This window comes from Elephas maximus, chromosome 8, assembly GCF_024166365.1.
Source record: "Elephas maximus indicus isolate mEleMax1 chromosome 8, mEleMax1 primary haplotype, whole genome shotgun sequence".
In the NCBI taxonomy this organism is placed as follows: domain Eukaryota; kingdom Metazoa; phylum Chordata; class Mammalia; order Proboscidea; family Elephantidae; genus Elephas; species Elephas maximus.
In genome coordinates, this window is record NC_064826.1 from 73,310,806 (window position 1) to 73,330,363 (window position 19,558).

The window sequence follows — 19,558 nt, forward strand, 5'->3', positions numbered from 1 at the left end:
TGTAAAATGATCCTTAGAGATACCTGACAATATACAGCATCCTCCCATCCCCTGGAGTTCAGTGTATTTCTGGTAAATCCCTTGGGTTCAAGTCCCAACTATGCTACAGTCCTTTGAGAGGTTAATTAAGATCCTTGGCTAATATGGGAGTTGTTTGATAATTAAAAGTTAGGGTGTGCCCAAAGTCCCAGACTCACTTGGCCAGCTGGAAGACTTCCCAGTATTAGTTATGCCCTTAACCCAAACTGTTCAATTTAAACTCTGTTGTTGTGTTTGAGAAGAGTTACAAAAGGGCATGTGAGGGGGACCTCTGGTGGGTGTTACATGGTTTTGGTTGTAGGTGTTTTAATTTTTGGCTTCATCCTACTTTTACCAAAACCCAAACAATACCCTCCACCCTCAAAAAACAAAAACAAAACACTCTATTACAATCATTTAGCATCTAAAATAATTGAAAAGTTTTATTGATCACCGTGTGAACAAAAAGGTGGGACTATTCTCAGAGGAGATAAGTTCTTTGATGAATTTCTAAACTCAAGTTTGTGCCATTTATGCTATCTGATATTATTCAGTATGTATTTTAATGCAATATATTGTAAGAAATACTGTCTATAAAGCACGTTATACAAGGAATTTCATTGCATATTATTTATTGACTCTAAGTGAATAGTTTCATTGGATTTCTAAACTTGAATTTTTATCTGTGTTGTTATAAAATCACATTGTTTAGAACAAGTTCATATTTTATTCCTGTCTTTAACATTCTATAGTACTTGGGTTAGTTGATTTTACAGCAAGAAAATTGACAGTAAATATATATTATTTAGGAGATGTTATTTTATGATTCTAAATGAATAAACACTCCAAACTCCTTTTAGACAACAAAAGTTATATAACTTGTAATAGATTTTAAAATGTTTCACAGACATGCATAGAAATTCAAGGCAGATTCAAATGAGCTTTCTGCCACACGCTTTGGTTGAACTTTTGAATGGCATCAGAACGCAAAAGATAAACAAATACATTTATGCATTCCTTTGGCAGATACTTACTGAGCATCTACTGTATCCTAGGCACTGTTCTAAGTGTCAAGAAGACCACAGGAAACAAATCGTGATTACAGTCATCAAGAATTTACACTTTATATACCATATTTTTATGCAAATAACTCATGCCTTCTATATTTGTTTGCCAACTGAGCCCTCCCCCTGCAAGGTATTTTCATAAGCGCCACTGCCAATTTATTTTATGTGTTGTTGTAAAAAAAAAAAAAAAAATTAGCATAGCATGCTTACAAAAATACCTCATGGGGGGTGAGCACAGTTGCCAAACAAATGTAGAAGGTGTGCATTATTTGCGTAAAAAATATGGTAGCCTGTAATATGTTGATAATAGTATTTTACCCTCAAATAGTAATTTTTATCCAAGTCTTTGTGAAAATAAATTAATAAAACCTATAGATTATTTTTAGAAGCAAGAGAGAATTTTCTCACAGAACTGAACTCAGAACTCATATTTTAATTAAGTCCTGCTCTGTCCTATAGGGTCGCTATGAATCAGGATCGACTTGACGGCAGTGGGTGGTAATTTTCAAAAATTTGGAGATTTTTGAATTTTCAATTTGAGGTTTTTCTCTCTTGGAAAGTCACATCACCAGAAAATCAGTGTTTGTTTAATTAATGCCATCGATTGATTTGACCCATGGAAAAAGCCCTTTGTTTTATGAATTGGTGAAAAAATATTTGAGCCTGGTAACTTTAATTGCAAGTATTTTATAACATATGCCTTTACAAGTATAAGATGCTTTATTATTACTTTCTAAACTCCATACATCCTTTACTGGGAGGTCTTTTTCTTTCATTTGTTGTTCACTTTTTTCCAGGTTTTAGGGGAAAAGCCAGAGCTCCCAGATGGAGATGATGATGAGGACACCGTAGCAGATGTAACTAACAGGAAAACGGCTAAACTCTACATGGTGAGTTCACTGTCACTGTCATGGTTTGAATTGTGTCCCCCCAAAACATGTTTATCAATTTGGCTGGGCCATAATTCCCAGTATTGTATGATTGTCCACCATTTTGTCATCTGATGTGATTTTCCTATGAGTTGTAAATCCTACCTCTATGATGTTAATGTTTTTTTTTATGATGTTAATGAGGAGGGATAGGCAGCAGTTGTGTTAATGAGGCAAAACTCAATCTACAAGACTGAAACATAACCATCCTAAGACTTAGTTTCTTTATTTAAAAAAAAGAAAGAGAGAGAGAAAGATTAAATTAGATGCTTACTTAGGTTCCTTGCAGCTCTGTAATTTTATGATTTTATTGCTGGTGAGGATAACAAAAGCCACAAGATATAGCAGTTAAGGAGATTGCTAAAATGGAATTCTGCCAAGAGTTCCCTCCCCCTGTAACTTTGTAAGCACAAGCACAGGATTCGCAGCAAGTCATAATCTCCCTGCAGAAATCCAGTTTTCCCATCAGCCACAGAAAAGAGCTAGATTTGCCGCTCTTTTTAAGGGACCTGTGGCGGTCCTACTCCGTACATAGGGTCGCGATGAGTCGGAATCGACTTGAGGACATGGGGTTTGGTTTGGTTTTTTGGTAGGAGCCCTGGTAGCACAGTGGTTAAGCACTCGGCTGCTAACTGAAAGGTTGGCAGTTGGAACCCACCAGCCTCTCCAGACGAGAAAGTTGTGGAAGTCTGCTTTCGTAAAGATTACAGCCTTGGAAACCGTATGGGACAGCTCTGCTCTGTCTTCCAGGGTTGCTATGAGTATGAATTAACTGCAACTGGTTAGGTTTTTTGGTTTCAGGGACCATTTAGCTCAGAAACTCTGTGATTTAAATGAAGATCAAATTACTAACTTGGGTAGCATAAGTTCCTTTTTATAAAAGGAAGTGGGTTCTTCTCAGATGGCAAAAGAAAATGCAGTTACCATTTCTGCTAAACGTTGAATTTTAGTATAAGCTTTACAGAAATTGTTATCTAAATACTTTGTAGCTGCTTATTGTAGCTGCTTATTTCTTATTTTACTCTTTCTCCAGCTTTTCAACAGCTTAACAAATATCTTTTATCTGGCATTATCAGACAAAACTCTTTTCCTTCCTGGACAGCATTATGCGCTAAAGAAATATTTTGGTGTGGAAATGTTAATCCTAAAACTGGCTCCCCCTGGTGGAAGGACCGTGTATTGCATACATAAAGTATAAGGTCCATTTGAAAATATTTTCCGGTTGTCAAACATGGCTGGGAAGCACAATCACCTGGGGTGTTTTCTGAAAACTAGAGAATCCAGACCTCACTAGGGTGCTACAGCACTTCACTATTGGTCAAGGGAGGAGCCTTTATCATTAATGCACATTAATATCACCTTCAAATTTTTAAAGCCAGCTAAAATGGAAAAAAAAAAGATATTGTAGTCATTTTCAAACCTTAAGAGGTAAATAACAATTTTATTTCTGACAGAGAAAATTTGATCATTTGCACAAAGTGATCAAAGTAAATTTTCTCTGTCAGAAATAAAATTGGGAAATCGGAAAAAAAATGCATTGAAGAAACTCTATGAGCGCGCACTATAACGTATCAATGCCTTCTTTAGCACAATGCCTGCCTGGTATACAGTAGACACTCAGTAAATGTTGAATGAAAGGATGTTTAAGCTTCGGTTTTTTATGTGTATCTAGTGAGTATATACTTTGAAGGATTGCTACAAACACTAAATGATAAAATCACGTAAAAATGATAGCCTAGTGTCTAGTACATACAAAGATCTCAGTAAACACTGGACATTATTGTTATTACTATTATTTTCTGATGTCCCACAAGTTTTTGGCACACTGTCAAAATGGCTTGGTTATTAGTAGTTCTTTTATCACAAAGTACTTAAAAAGAGCTTTTGGAGTATAATTGGGCTCATGGGTATTTTGTTTGCTTATTTTTCTTCTTTGAAACAGCCTTATTGAGATATAATTAGCATGCCAGAAAGTTCACCTTTTTAAAATGCACAATTCCATGGTTTTTAGTATATTTACAGAGTTGTACAATCATCACCGTAATCTCAATGCCTAACATTTTGATCATCTCAAAAAGAAAACTGGGGCTTATGGTTTTTATGTTAGGTTTCAGATGCCAGTGGATCCATGAAAGTGACCATGGTGGCAGAAGAAAACCCCTTCTCCATGGCGATGCTGCTCTCTGAAGAATGCTTTATTTTGGACCATGGTGCTGCAAAACAAATTTTTATATGGAAAGGTAAAAGATGCTATTGATGTTGATATTGCATTGCAGATTTATAGACATGTTCTCAGAAGGATAAAGAAAGCATTTTTTCTGATTAAAAAAAAAGCCTCACTTTCTGAGACATGCTCTATAAATAGCTCACATATATGCAGCCAGCAAAATCCTATTTTATTCCTACAAATATCATTTGCCAGGGATCGGAGGTTAAAGAAGGCTTTTGGGCAAGACGAAAAGAATTTTTTTTTAAATGGTATTCATTATTGTATTGTTAAGTTTATTCAATGCACTAGGAAATATTTTGCCACCATCTTAGTGATATATTTAAATTGTATAATTGTCTATCAAATACTTGTATATTTCAGTATATACATACTTCATAGTCATATATGTCTCTCTTCAATTTACCTTGTATTTTAGGTAAAAATGCTAATCCCCAGGAGAGAAAGGCTGCCATGAAGACAGCTGAAGAATTCCTAGAGCAAATGAATTATCCCACCAATACCCAAGTACGTGTGGAAAAGAACTGGCTAGAAAAAAATATACACATGGGAGCCCGTGGCATCTCCATAAAATTCCTGAAAGAATTTGGTTTAAAGTAATGTATGCATGTGAAGTCATTCTTCACTTGAATGTGAGCAATCAGGTATCATATATTCCTAGAACTTAATCTACGTGTGGGATAGAATTTTGCAGAAGTGAGAGGTCAGACCCTCAATAAGGCTGAAGGATGAGAACAAGAGCCTATCCACTTCTCCACAACCTTTTAATTCAAGATAATCAGCCACAGTTGAATGAACTAAAAGCCCTCACCAGTGAGATTCCTTACAGCAAGTTGTGCAGACATTGGCTAAAACCCAGATAATGTTTGGCTCCATCAAGATCAAACTAGACACTGGCTCTTTACTCCTTCCCTTTCTGAGTCTCTCAGCCTTATCCACTCTCATCATTTTTATGTCCTGATGCAAATAACACAATGAGATAGTTTCCTCCAGATCACAGACCTCTTGTGAAACTTAATGAGAAAAAAAAAAAAGTCAAGCTTATTTGCCTTGCAATGACAACATGTGAAAAAAATTTATTCTCATCTCAAACATGTGATTTCAGTGGTAATACGTTAAGTTGTGAGAGAAAGCGAGGCTGGATTATTTTAGCTTCATATTTGATAATTTTTTGTTTTTTCATTCATTTTTTTTTAAGGATGCCTGCTTCTAAGTTACCATCTGTAATCACAGAAACCAAGGACAATCTTTTCATTCCCACCACTACATTGTTTTTCCTCAGTCTCTTAATTTCCTGTTTATTATTATGATTTTTTAAAATTTCAGATTCAGGTTCTTCCAGAAGGAGGTGAAACACCAATCTTCAAACAGTTCTTTAAGGACTGGCGAGATAAAGATCAGAGTGTTGGCTTTGGGAAAGTATATGTCACAGAGAAAGTTGCTCAAGTAAAACAAATTCCATTTGATGCCTCAAAATTACACAGTTCTCCGCAGATGGCAGCCCAGCACAATATGGTGGATGATGGTTCTGGAAAAGTGGAGGTATTTACTCGGCTTTGTTTGTTTGTTTGTTTTTATCAAGCCCATTTATGCTAGTAAACATGGAACTGTAACTTCAGGAAACTACAAACTTAATAAAATGTAAATTTTACTTAATAATAAAGATGGTCCAAGAGTGCATATTAAATCATATGATTTAAATATGGAAGAGATGTTGTCTGACCTTCAGTTTACAAATGGGTAGTTTGAAATTCCAAGAAGTTAGGTGATATTTTTCAAGATCACCTAATTATAGTCCTAGAGACTCGGCACTGGAACCTGATCATCTTGTTTCTAGTGCAGAATTGTTCCTGCTCTCGGAAAGCTCATGTCTGGGATGGTCCAGTGAGGGTGTGTTATTCTGTGAATGTACCAACTACTATCAGCTTGTCCATCCACCACATTTTATAGGCTGTTTCTTCACAAAAACATATTGCGCATGTGTTACATGCCAAAAACAGAGTTTTTTGGGTTTTTTTTTTTTTTTTTTTAGAGCATTTGAATTGAGTTTGGAGCCCTGGTGGTGCAGTGGTTAAGAGCTCAGCTGCTAACCAAAACGTTGGCAGTTCAAATTCACCAACAGCTTCTCAGAAACCCTACAGGACAGCTCTACTCTGCCTATAGGATTGCTGTGAGTCAGAATCGACTTGACAGCAATGAGTTTGGTTTGGTTTTGGGTTTGAATTGAGTTTGTTAATTATCCCATTTTAGAAAACAAATGATAAAAATCCCCTAATCATTCTCCCTGACTCAAGTTTCTTCACACCCAGGCTATGCTTGAGTCATCTAACTTATTGAGAACTGAGTGATGTTACTTTCCATTCAAAATTTTCTTCATGGCTTTTGACAGTTTTCCTGAAAACCTTAATCTTCGGCTGTACCCACAAAGCCATCCATGATTTGACCCTTACCTTCCTCCCTGCCTCGCCCTTCCACTGCCTTGAGTGCCCCTCCTCTCTGCCATCTGGCTAACATCCTCTTTCCTCCTTGGTAACTCATTTAAGCCACAAGTCATACTTCTTCCCAGATGCCTGCCTACTGCACTGAAATAGTGTATCTCTGTGTGGCTTAGTCTGTGCTCAACCCATAAATGGTATTTTTCACAGAACATGTCATATAAATGCCATAAATAAGAACAGTAAGAATTGTTCCTTTCCTTACAGGCTTCCCCTATTAGACCTCTCATCAGTTCCTCGAGGTTAAGAACTGCATATTTTTTATTTCAGTATTCCCAGGGGCTGGCACAATGACTGGACCAAAGAATATACTCAAGAAATTTGGGAAATACTTTTTCCTTTTTTCAAAGATGTGAAGTGTGAATCTCAGCAGGGAAGGGGTTTTGAGGGTGAGGGATGCTAATGGAGAATGTCACAGATGCCCCTCATGGCTAGTGGAAGGGTATTGATTTCTGGGTCTGGGTCTGTCTCTGGGGTAGCTGTGGGGCATCTTCTCCTGGAGCTCAGCACAGGCGGCACAGCTAGGGGGCTAGTGGGGTGGACTTGGCTTCCTAGCACTGGCTATGTGCCAGGCTGCAGTCTCAACCTCAGGCCATAGTATCACCAAGATGTCTTCCTGTGCCACCCCAGGGCTGCTGACGTTCGGGGGCTTGGTAGGTTGGTTTAGTGAGGCAGTGGTGCTATTTCTTCTCAGCTTACTGGATGGCATGAGGAGGCTTCTCTCTGAAAGCACTACACTGCTGTCTCCACTAGTTAATCTCCACATTTCAAGGCAATGGATCTCTTCTACCCCTCCTGGGACCCAGGCAAGAAGGGGGTGCTTATGTGTATAGCAGTGCCTGGCAGCCCCTCATTTATATGTTACTCTCCTGTTCCATTTACACAACTGTCATCTCTCCAAATTGGAGTTTCTTTAATCTGTGATGAGGGTAAGAAGGTCAAATTAAAAACTGGTTCTGCCTGCTTTTATCCCTTGTCATACCTTTTCAGTCTCATGCTGGGATGATACCTTTTCAAAAAAGAAGTCATAATTTGGTCAAAATCTACCAACTTTTGCTTGGGAAAAATTATACTCTCATGTCTTAAAGCATAAGGAAAAAGAAAAACAAAACAAAAACAAATTATCTCATGCCCGATGAAAAACTTTTATTATAAAGTTGAAAGGTCTCTGAGTTCAATATTGTAGTCCATTATTTCACTGGAGTGTCATGTTATTTTTACTAACCAACCAATCAATACGTGTTTATTAAGCAATGGGCTCAGAATTGAGCTAAATACTGTGGAGGATACAAAAGGAATGTAAGCACTTCTGAAGTTGGTAAATAAATTTTCAGATTGATAAAATTCTTTCCCTTTGCTTAATTTTTAAACTAGTTAGAAAAATAAAAGTTGGTTATTTCCTGTCTGGAGCAAGGGAGAATGAAGGAAACCAAAGACTCAAGGAAGAAATGAGTCTGCAGGACTAATGGCCCACATGAACCACAGTCTCTTCTAGCCTGAGACCAGAACTAGATGGTGCCCAGCTACCACTACAGACCTTTTGACCGGGGACACAATAGAAGGTCCTGGTTAGAACGGGAAAAAACGTAGAACAAAACTCAAATTCATAAAAAAGACCAGATTTAGTGGACTGACAGAGACTAGAGGAACCTCCAAGACTACTGCCCCTAAGATACCATTTTAACCTGGAACTGAAGCCACTCCCATAGGTACCTTTCGGCTAAGATAGATTGGCCTGTGGCCTATAAAATAAACAATAACACCTGTGAGGAATGTGCTGCTTTAAAGAATCAGCTACCTGAGACCAAGCGGTCAATATTTACCCAAAAGCAAAGACGAGAAGGCGAGGAGGGGTGGGAAAACTGGATGGATGGCAGCAGGGCAGGTGGGGTGGAAATGGTGAAAGTGTTGACACCGTGTGCGGATTGGAGCCAATGTCACAGGACAATCTGTGTATGGATTGTTGAATGGGAACCTAATTTGATGTGTAAACTTTCACTTGTAACATAATAAATATATATATATAAAAAAAAAAAAAACTAAAGAGATAACAGTGATAGAAAGCAGCCTTGTCCACCAAAATACTTGTGTAGGAATGTTCATAGCAGCACTATTCAAAATAGCCCAAAACTGGAAGAAAAAAAAAATGTTAGTTATTATAGACCTAAGAGCCTTGGTGGAGCCCTGGCTAAGTGCTTGGCTGCTAACTGCAGGGTCTGCAGTTCAAACCCACTAGCCACTCTGTGGGAAAAAAATGTGACAGTCTGTTTCTGTAAGCATTTACAGCCTTGGAAACCCTGAGGGCAGTTCTACTCTGTCTTGTAGGGTCGCTATGAGTCAAAATTGACTGGACAACAGGTTTTTTGTTTGTTTTAATAGATCTGAACTGAAAATTATTTAAAGCTCATAAGAAGTATTATAGGATCAAGAAAAATTTAATTTTGGTACATATATTCCATTCCTTCCAGATTTGGCGTGTAGAAAATAATGGTAGGATCCCAATTGACGAAAACTCATATGGTGAATTTTATGGTGGTGACTGCTACATTATACTGTACTCTTATCCCAGAGGGCAGATTATCTACACATGGTAAGTTTACCTCTTTGAGAAGATCTCAAGTTTTATAGGGACCAGCTTTTACTCCACAGTATTAAGTTCCATGCAGTATGAGGGCGAATAATCCTATAGTAACCCCAGTGAGAGTTGCATTTAACCCCGGTGGGAGTTGCATAGCATCATAGAGATATGGTTCATTATATTTTCTTTGGACATGACTTTGAGGATGTCTTGTACCTGTTGTCTCTGGCCATGAGGCAATGATATAAAAATCATCCTCTCCATTCTAGGAAAAAGGTTTTGATATCCACAACTGTAGCACACTGTTAGTGGACTCGAGGTTGAATATCTCATTTTCTGTGCAAGCTAAAAGTCCACCTGGTCCATGTTGGACCATGTCTTCTTATTGTAAAAACTAACCAAGGACCATCCTGAATTGAATTTGCAAAGTTGAAGCAAGGCTAACTTTGTAGGGGATATAATTTCTGATGCCATTTCATACCCCAGAAACCTCAAATCGATATATTCTTATTCTTTGTCCCCATGAAATTCAGATCAGTGATGGAGAAAATACTGCAGTTTATCCACGTGTTATATGAATTTGCTCAGTGATTTGACTTAATCGAACGTTTGGTTTACTTAGTCTGAATCAGTGACAAGACCCTGTTCATGGAGGAAGGATCAAATGGCCAACCAAGTAATTTAAGTATATATACCATGCTGGGTTATTTCAAAAGGAGAAGAATTCTGAAATAAATCATATAATGTGGAATTACCTAACTTTTTATCTTTAACTTTTCACTTGATTTTATCAAGTGTAATCAGGTAAAACAGAATATTGCAGAGAAGAGTGGAAAAAAGAAAAGAATTCTCAGAAAAGATCTTACAGCTGAGAGGTGTGGGTGGAAGGTGCAAGGCCAGGGGCAGGATCCTACCCTTGCTTACGTGGTGACAGCAACCATTAGTTAGCATATTGAATGAACGTGTACTCAGATCTCCGCTGATATGGTGACATTTGCCTTTGGTGAGCATCACACTAGATGACAGAGACATGTCTGTCCCCACAGTCTGACCACTTATGCTGTGCAGTGCCATCAACATAACCAAGTTCAGTAGATGGGATGGCTCTTGCTAACCAAAGGGTGGTCTGGAAACCAGCAGCTTGTCATCACCTGGGAGCTTGTTAGAAACGTAGACTCTCAGGCCTTACCCCTGACTTTCATTTTAGTAAGATCCCCAGATGAGTCATAACCCAACCCACTGCCGTCGAGTCGGTTCCAACTCATAGCGACCCTATAGGACAGAGTAGAACTGACCGCATAGAGTTTCCAAGATGAGTCATATATACTTTAATAATTGACAAGCACTGCCTTAGGCAATAGTTCTAAACACTAGCTGCACATTGGAAAAGCCTGGCCAGTTTTTCACAGATACAAACACCTGTGCTCTATCCCATACCAAATAAATCAGAATCAGGGATGGGACTCCTGAGATTCTAATGTACCTGTAAAACCCATTGCCTTCGAGTCCAACTCATAGCAACCCTATAGGACAGAGTAGAACTGCCCTGTAGGGTTTCCAAGGAGCAGCTGGCAGATTTGAACTGCTGACCTTTTGGTTAGCAACCAGACTCTTAACCACTGTGCCACTGATGAGAACCACTGCACCAAGTGGCATTTCTAACCCCACAGTCACTCTGTATCTCGTCTGCGATGAATGTTTTAGCTCTTCATCTGTGCTTCAGATGGAATCTTGATAGCAACCATTTGTTCAGCAGCATCTTTGGACCAGCAAAGTGCTAGATGTTTCTGTAATTATTTCTCTTCCTCGCAATCAGCTTATTTTCTGAAAAGGGAATCTGACGGTTTAAGTAATTTAACCCAGAGTTACAACTCCTGTGACTGGTGAAGCAATATTTCGAACTTTGGTCTATTGTCTATTTAACTTGAAGGCCTGAATGTAGCCACTCTGTGTAGGTATGAAACATTTCAGTTTATGTGATAATTCGATGCAGGGAATTGAAAAGGCTAAGTCTAGGAGGTAGAGTTAAAAATAAAGACTGAAATTAAATCAGCTTCCAAGTATACAAATTTGTCTTTTTATTTCTGAAACCACATATCCTAAAATGATGAGAAAGATGAATTCAGCAGTGATCTTTTCTCTGCACTGTTGGGTAATTGAAACTGTGCAAACACTGAACAACAACAATGATGAATCTCTTGAAGCAGTAAATCCCATTTTCATGGAACATTTATTTTTAATGAGCAATAAGCACCACAGATTTATAAAAAAGAAGTCAGGCCAGACAAAATGGATTGCTTTTCTCCCTCCCTAGGCAGAGGATTTCAAAATTAGAGGCAGAGATAGACTGTGTTATAGCATGATTATCGTGGAAAACTTGACTCCCTGGGTAATACGTCCATAAAGCAAATTAATTTTAATTTGTGTGGATGTGGGCCTAATCATTTTGACAGGAATCTAGCAGAAAGAGGAACTCGAGGTTAGTGAAGGCTTTATTGAGAATGTCAGAAGTTAAAACTTCGGTAGTATTATTTTGGTTAACTGATTAAAATACTCCAGAGGAGAAAAAAACATGAATACAAAATAGAAGCAAATGCTTGGTTATATTGTTTAAAATAGTTGATTGAATTTTTTTTTTCCTTCAGAAAATAAGCAAAATGTAGAAAGGGCTAGGAAACAGCAGATGTAGGTAAGACATGAGTAGGAGTAACAGACCCTGCTGAGGATGAGCACGGTGCAGTTCTGTGTTTCTCCCCACAGCCATGTGCTCAGGGTGGCTCCTGGAAGGGTCTGTTAGCATGATAGGCTCATGGAAAATTTAAGCTATCAACATTAAAAAAAAAAACAGAACTGTATTTTTATGGGTGCCTTTATTAGGGAAGGAGCCCTGGTGGCACAGTGGGTAAGAGCTTGGCTGCTAGCCGTAAGGTCGGGAGTTCTAATTCACCAGCTACTCCTTAAGATACCCTATGGGGCAGTTCTACTGTGTCCTATAGGGTTGCATGAGTCGAAATCAACTTGATGGCAACAGGTTTGGTTTTGATTTTTTTTATCAGGGAAAACATTTTTCATTTCCTTACAAACATATATGCCTGCCCTATGCATGTCCTTTTTTATTTTATAAACCCTTCTGTAGAACATTATTACATCCGCCATTTTGCCTGTGCTGGTGCATTGAAAAATCCTGGGGTAAATAACACATGCCCCTGGCTCCCAGGGTGTATGTGTTGCCCGGGATGGCAGTTACTGTTGAAATCTGTTCAAAATCCAATTCCAGGATTAGTATTCTTGTTGCTAACCGCTAGTCAGTCATCATATAGAGATGGAAGAGTTGGCTGAAGGAAATAATGTTCAATGCTTTTTTTTTTTCCTTTCCATAAACTCAGAAAACAGGAAAATCTCCCAGAAGTTGCCTTACTGATTAAGCTAGTGATTCAGAATTAAACCGCAAGCTACCCTAGCAAGAGAAGTTGTAAATCAGCTGGACCCATTGGTTTATTGACCCTTATCTGGTTTGCTGGCAGTTTAGACCTTTGTACAGTAATGCCTTTAAGGAATTGTGAGAATGACAAAAATGAAGCTTCTCCTTTGCCTACTTCTGATGATTATCTTCTCAAATTATCTGGGTTCCAGATATTTGGTTCTATGCTGACTAAATATTCATAGAAAGATGAAACTCCTCCAATATCCAGCCTGACCAGGTTTGGCTCATATTCTGCTATCCAAATGGAGTATTTTCACTATGGAGATGGATTTCCAAAATAGACAGCTCCAACTTGGAGTCAGACAGACCTGATTACTTAGCCAATTATGTAAGGAGCTAAAGTTTAATTTCTTCACCTATCCAATGGAGAGAATTCTAGGCAATACACAGAAAAGTTCACAGCTCAAAGTTAGTATTTAAAGAAAAAAAAAAAAACTATAGCTTCAAAGCTTATGTTAAATCAGTTGTTTTTTTCTTGATCTTTCATAATTACTTAAGGCTGTGCTTGGAATGTTTATATTAGTAGGTCTTAAAATTTAAATACAGGCTGACTTATTTTACAATGGTTCCCTTAGGCAAGGAGCAAATGCCACAAGAGATGAGCTGACGACATCCGCCTTCCTGACTGTTCAGTTGGACCGGTCCCTTGGAGGACAGGCTGTGCAGGTTGGGCAATTTTTATCCATAAAAACTCATACAAGTTAAAGTTTTGCTAACCTACTTCTGAACTAAATACTGCACATTAACCTAGTTTCTAGTTAAAGCCCCCCTCCCCTCAAGTTGGAGTGGGAATTTGATCTTTTCTTTTTTTTTTTTTTCATTTTGGGCATTCAAATATTGGGACACTCATGTCATACTGGTTCTCTGAGATTCTGGAAAAGAGGAAACAAACAAAAGTAAAATAAAACCCCAAAATCAACTAATAACAGATTTATGAGCCTAGAAGAATCTTTCCTTTAAAATCACACCATATGTCAGTCATGACAGTTAACATTAAAACTGTTGTACTTTTGTTACCAGTGCCAGGTAGTGTTAAACTGTCGTGATAGAATAATTGTCCTCCCCCACCCCGCCCCAAAATATCCATTACTTAATCCCTAGAACCTATGAACCTTACATGGCAAGGGGGAATTAAGGTTGCAGATCTATTTAAGGTTTCTGTCCCTCCGACCTTAATTAAGATAGGGAGATTAGCCCCCAATTTCCAGGTGGGACCATGTAATCACAAGGATCCTTAAAAGTGCCGGCAGGAGGCATAAAAAAAAGTCAGAATCAGAGTGATGCCAGGTGAGAAAGACTTGAAAGACCGTTGCTGTTTTGAAATTGGAGGGGTGGGACCACAAGCTAAGAAATGCAGGAGGCTTCTGGAAGCTGGAAAAGGTAAGGGAACAGATTATTAGAGCCTCCAGAAGAAATGCAGCCCTGCCAGCACTTTGATTTTAGCCCTCTGAGGCCCTGAATTTCAGACTTCTGACATCGAGAACTGTAAGATAGTAAATCTGTGTTGTTTTAAGCCACTAAATTTGCACCGGGTTTGGAATGCCAGCAATAAGTAATTAATACCACACTATAGAATAAGCACAGATTTATAATTTTGAGTAATAGGTAAAAAGTTCAGAAAAATATTTTCTTATCATAGAAGTACACAGCTAAACTTGTACACAGCCAAACTGAAGTAAACCTTGATAAGACAGCATGGGATCCTTATTTTTCTCTTCTAGGTACCAGAATCTTGACTGAAACAAAGTTCAACAACTCAGAAATGAGGGGGGCAGAAAAGGGCAGAGGAAGAGCAGGGCAAGAGGGAGGAAGAGAAAAACATTTTGAGGTGGGGAGGAGAGAGAATAAGAGAAGGAAAAGTGAAGGGAGGGAAAGGAGAATAGAAGAAAGAGAGGGAGAAGAAATCCAAAGAGATGAGGAAGAAAAAAGATAAGAGGGAAAGAGGGAAGAGAGGAGGAAGGAAAATCTTGGAGGAGGAAGCGAAGAGGGAAGAAAAGGAAAGGGATCAGATAGTGAGAGGGAGGAGAGAGATGAGCTCTTTGGGAATTTATGAAAATAACAAAATAATTTGTTGAGTTGCCTGAACCCAAATTCAAAATACCAACTCCATATAAATATAAATTAGCCAACTTTGTTTTATACACACACACACACATTTGTGTATATGTGTAGAGAGAGTGTGTTAATGTATTGACTTATTAATTATAAGTTTGAATGCTATATCATGGATTCCAATATCAATATCTAGCTCTCCTCACTGGGTCTAAAGGACCATTTCTAGCCCAATTCCGCCCTTACTTCTATTTTTTGACCTGCAGCTCATCTTACGTGTATGGTGGAATATCTGCTACTTGTTTCAGGAGCCTTATTAGTAACCTCAGAAAATTCTTAGTTTTTGCTTATTCGGAAACCCTGATGGTATAGTGGTTAAGTGCTACGGCTGCTAACCAAAGGCTTGGCAGTTCGAATCCGCCAGGCGCTCCTTGGAAACTCTATGGGACAGTTCCTCTCTGTCCTGTAGGGTTGCTATGAGTGGAATGGTCTGGAGGGCACTGGGTTTGGGTTTGCTTATTTAATTCCTTACTGTATAACCTAAATGCAGACTAAAGGAAACTTTGTTTCTCTCCAGTGTGCTGATCCAGCGAGGCTGCCTACTCCTCCCTAGTGTTTCTCTTGCTCCCTTTCTCCTTCCCTGCCTTTCTCTGCCCCTCCCTTGTTTACTCCTTCCCTTCCTCCCTCCCTCCCTCCATTGGTCCTTTTCTCCCTGATTCTCCCCCCCCCCCCCCCCCCCCGCTTTCTCTTACCTCTGTCTGGTTGTTACATTTCTGGCTGGTTTCAGTGAAGGAATCTGCGGCATCTCCTGGAAAAAGCATCTTTCAGACTGGGGTTCAGCCTGAATCAGGTGCTCCTTTGCCCAGCGCAGGGACCTTTCTAATAGAGTACCTTTAAACATTCCCTCCGCAGGGAGGTGCCTGTCATGGCTGATGTCAAGTGAGCTGAGATTATGTATGATATGCAAGTTCTTTTGTTTTCTTTCCTTTTCACATCTTTATAAATGTGTCATTTCCTTCTTCAAATGTAATGATTAAATATAGAGGCAAATCAGATAGTTTAAAACATTAAATCTAAGATGTGGCGGCAGTTGAATCTGCTCTTCTTGCTAGTTGCCCTACAGCATTTGTTAATAGATCTATAAATCAAGTTAGATCCAAATTTATAACTGTGTATTAAGTATTTGCTTTACTAATTAACTTGTAAAAATATGATTGAATTATTTAAATGCACTAGACTATTTCTCCATGAACTATTCACCTCTGGGATGAAATATTTCTAGCTAAGAACTGATGTCATCTAATTAATTTTTAAAGTATCCCTTATCAAATTATGTAAAAACTTTGAATATATGCATTATGCTTTATAAATTCCATAGTTCATAGTACAATATTTGATGTGTCCAGTCAATGAATTTTCATCATTAGGCAGTTGAATCCTAAATTTACAGTGAAATGGTGATTTTTACTTTAATCACTAGATGGCAGTAGTTTACAATAATGCATAAACAAAGTCCTGTATTGCTCTTTTAAAAATTCCTTTGTAGAGTATATTAACAGTACTAAAATTTTTTGATTTGGCTTTTTGATCTCTCACTCACCTTTCACAGAAGGGATGGGTCTTAATCAGTGGCCCCTTTTTCTTATGTTGGCAGTTGAGGTTCTCTCAACATTATGTAAAATGCTAGGCCTACCGTTTTCGGTACCCCCTGCTCCGCTACCCTAAGTGTGTGTGTGTGTGTGTGTGTGAGAGTGTGTGTGTGTGTCTGTGTGTAAAACAAAGCTGGCTCATTTATATTAATATGGAATTGCCATTTTGAATTTGGATTCAGTCAACTCAACCAATTATTTTGTTGTTTTCGTAAATTCCCTAAGACCTCATCTCTCTCCCCCCTCACTATCTGATCCCTTTCCTTTTCCTCCCTCTTCCTTCTCTTCCCTTTCCTTCCTTCTCCAAGATTTTCCTTCCTCCTCTCTTCCCTCTTTCCCACCTATCTTTTTTCTTCTCTTGGTATTTCTTCTCCCTCTCTTTCCTCTCTTCTCCCCTCCCTCCCTTCTCTTTTCCTCCCCATATTCTCTCTCCTCTCTCCACCTGTAAATGTTTTTCTCTTCCTTCCCTTTCCCCCTCTCTTCCTCTGCCCCTCCCCCCCATTTTTGGGGTTTTTGAATTTTGCTTCAGTCAAGACTCTGGCGCCTAGAAGGAAAAAATAAGGATCCATGCTCTCTTATCAAGTTTTACTTCAGCTTGGCCGTGTGCAAGATAACATACGCACTTTTATGAGAAGAAAACACAGAATTTGAACTCTTTATGTAAAAAAAAAAAAAGCATCAATAGTTAGGCAAGAAATTGGAAATTTATTTCTAATCCAGTATCTAATATTAAGCTAATAAGTGAAATTAAACAAATAATTGATCATTTATTTTTTCCAATTTCCTCATCCTAAAAAGTTCTTATATTGTATATCGTATTAGATATAATAAGCATATCTATTACCAGTAATTCTATAGGAAAGTTAAAAATTAGAAAATATGTTCTGTTGATTTTTTCCAGTTTTTTTATGTTTGGGTAGAAATTTTTTATCCTTCCCCATATGGATTTATGATTTTTTTTTTCACATTTTACAGATATGGGGATGTAGACATAAATAATATGATTTTTGGGTTGTGTTATTTTTTGAAGCATTTGAATGAGTATCTCTTAATCTTCTGAATCAGATCCCAAACACAAGAGAACCAAGTCCATCTATGAACATTTGTAAAATGTTAGTACTCTTAAAAAAAAAAGCTATTTTCCTATTAGCATACATCAGTACTTTTTTTTTTTTTTTCTTTTGAAGGAGTAGCTGAACAAACTTACATTTTTATGCTTTCTGGAAGCAGAAAGCCTTGCAGTAGGGTGACGTTTCTGCTGACAAGAAGCTGTTTAGGGATGCTGTGCCTGAGCGACAAACCCACAGTCCTTCAGTCAGCAAGGAAACTGCACTTAACATTCACCTGTGTTTTCTGTTAATCGTCATTCCCCCTGCTCTTGATGCATTGGTTATTTTTTGTTCTGTTTTCAAAAATAAAAATAAAAACACATTTGGAAGTACAACCTTACATTTGGAAGTACAACCTTCTTTCATTACACCCTTTATTACATTTCTTTTGTTTTCCTCCCCCCTGCCCCCAGATCCGGGTCTCCCAAGGCAAGGAGCCTGCTCACCTGCTGAGTTTGTTCAAAGACAAACCGCTCATTATTTACCAGAATGGAACATCAAAGAAAGGAGGTCAGGCACCTGCTCCCCCTATCCGCCTCTTTCAAGTCCGGAGAAACCTGGCATCTATCACCAGAATTGTGGAGGTAATGTCATGCATTCAGTAAAACATGCCCTGCTTATGGACTTCCCAGTGGACTTGGGTTGTCAACAGATATTAGTATGTAAAAAAATTGGCAAGCGAATTCCCCTTATTTCTATAATTAATCCAGTGTCCACAATAAAAAATACTAAAATCAAGAGAGTTGAGTGGAAAGCTAAACTCCAGATACGAGGTCTCTCACATTTTTCAACTACGTTGTACCCAAACAATGAATTTTAAGAAAAATAAAACAAATCAAGCTGTCAAAGGCATGAGACAGCTTAAACTCTACCTTGAAAGGCCTGAGGCAAGATGGATGGTAGGTGGTGGTCAGGTGACCACCACACTGGGGAAATCTGAGAGGGAAGGCTCTTGTTTGCACAAGTGTAACAAATGTGGGAAACAGGCTTTGCTACACTGGACCAGAACCATAACTCACCTGGCCAAACAAGCTGTCTCTGACAGCAGCTGTGAAAGAAATCAAACCCTATGTCTTGGTGCTAAAGACCAGAAGACCTCCAGGGTTCTAAATAGCAGAGTGTCTTGGCCTCCAGGACAGTTCCTTCATCCCTGATATCCCAGTCACCTCAGTCACCATCAAAATCCAAGTCTCCTAATTCACCCTTGAACTCTCATGCTTACTCTGCCTATCCCCAAACTTGGAAGCATTTTCTAACCCTTTCCATTTGCATGAGTCAGTCAGCTGAGTCCTTAAAACTGGATGGGTCATTGCATCCTTCCCCTCTCAGCCTGTTCTCTAAGTTGCTTTTCCCTTTCCCTTCTTACTCAATGGCTGTTCCCTGAGGACGCACATTCCCATACAGTCTTCTCAAGAGAAGGCTGTGTTTCTCCCCAATGCTACCTTACCTTAGTGCTTCTGGGTTGGGGTGTTGGGTATCCCTTTTGCTCTCCTTTGTCTCTGACCTCTTTCCTTTTTATCAGGCTTTTCTCTCCCTCCTCAACCCTCCCATTCTGGCATCTACTAAACAGCCAGCCCTTCTCTTCTCATTCATTGTTGGCTTCAGCAATTATCTCACTGTGTCCATCACTCTGACTTCTCCATTTCTTGACTTGCTCTCATAGAGCAATCTTTCATTGACCCATGTCTACTCACATTCACATGGTCCTAGCAGCTATAGCACCTCAGAAATTTCCATTTCAAATGTCTGATCTCTGACAACCACCTCCTATCTGCTGGTTCCTTTCCTCCAGTATGCACTTTCCAGCAGTTCTTAAATCCCATACCTCAATCTATAAGTCCTCCTCATCCATCACAACCCTCATGTCCTGCTGTCTCCCAAATCTCTATACCCTCTGCTCTCTACTAGTAACTTTGATTCAGAGATCACAGAAATGTAAATACAATAGAC

General features: G+C 38.7%; 1 protein-coding gene across 1 annotated transcript in view; it reads left to right on the forward strand.

Moving 5' to 3' along the window:
* The window catches only part of SCIN (scinderin), a 75,100-nt gene that overhangs the window by 45,273 nt on the left and 10,269 nt on the right, over positions 1–19,558 (forward strand). The window contains exons 5-11 of the mRNA XM_049893944.1: positions 1,883–1,975; positions 4,122–4,254; positions 4,660–4,748; positions 5,568–5,783; positions 9,205–9,326; positions 13,374–13,464; positions 18,022–18,192. Of these exons, the coding sequence (XP_049749901.1) occupies positions 1,883–1,975; positions 4,122–4,254; positions 4,660–4,748; positions 5,568–5,783; positions 9,205–9,326; positions 13,374–13,464; positions 18,022–18,192 (915 nt within the window). The remainder of the gene's footprint in view (positions 1–1,882; positions 1,976–4,121; positions 4,255–4,659; positions 4,749–5,567; positions 5,784–9,204; positions 9,327–13,373; positions 13,465–18,021; positions 18,193–19,558) is intronic.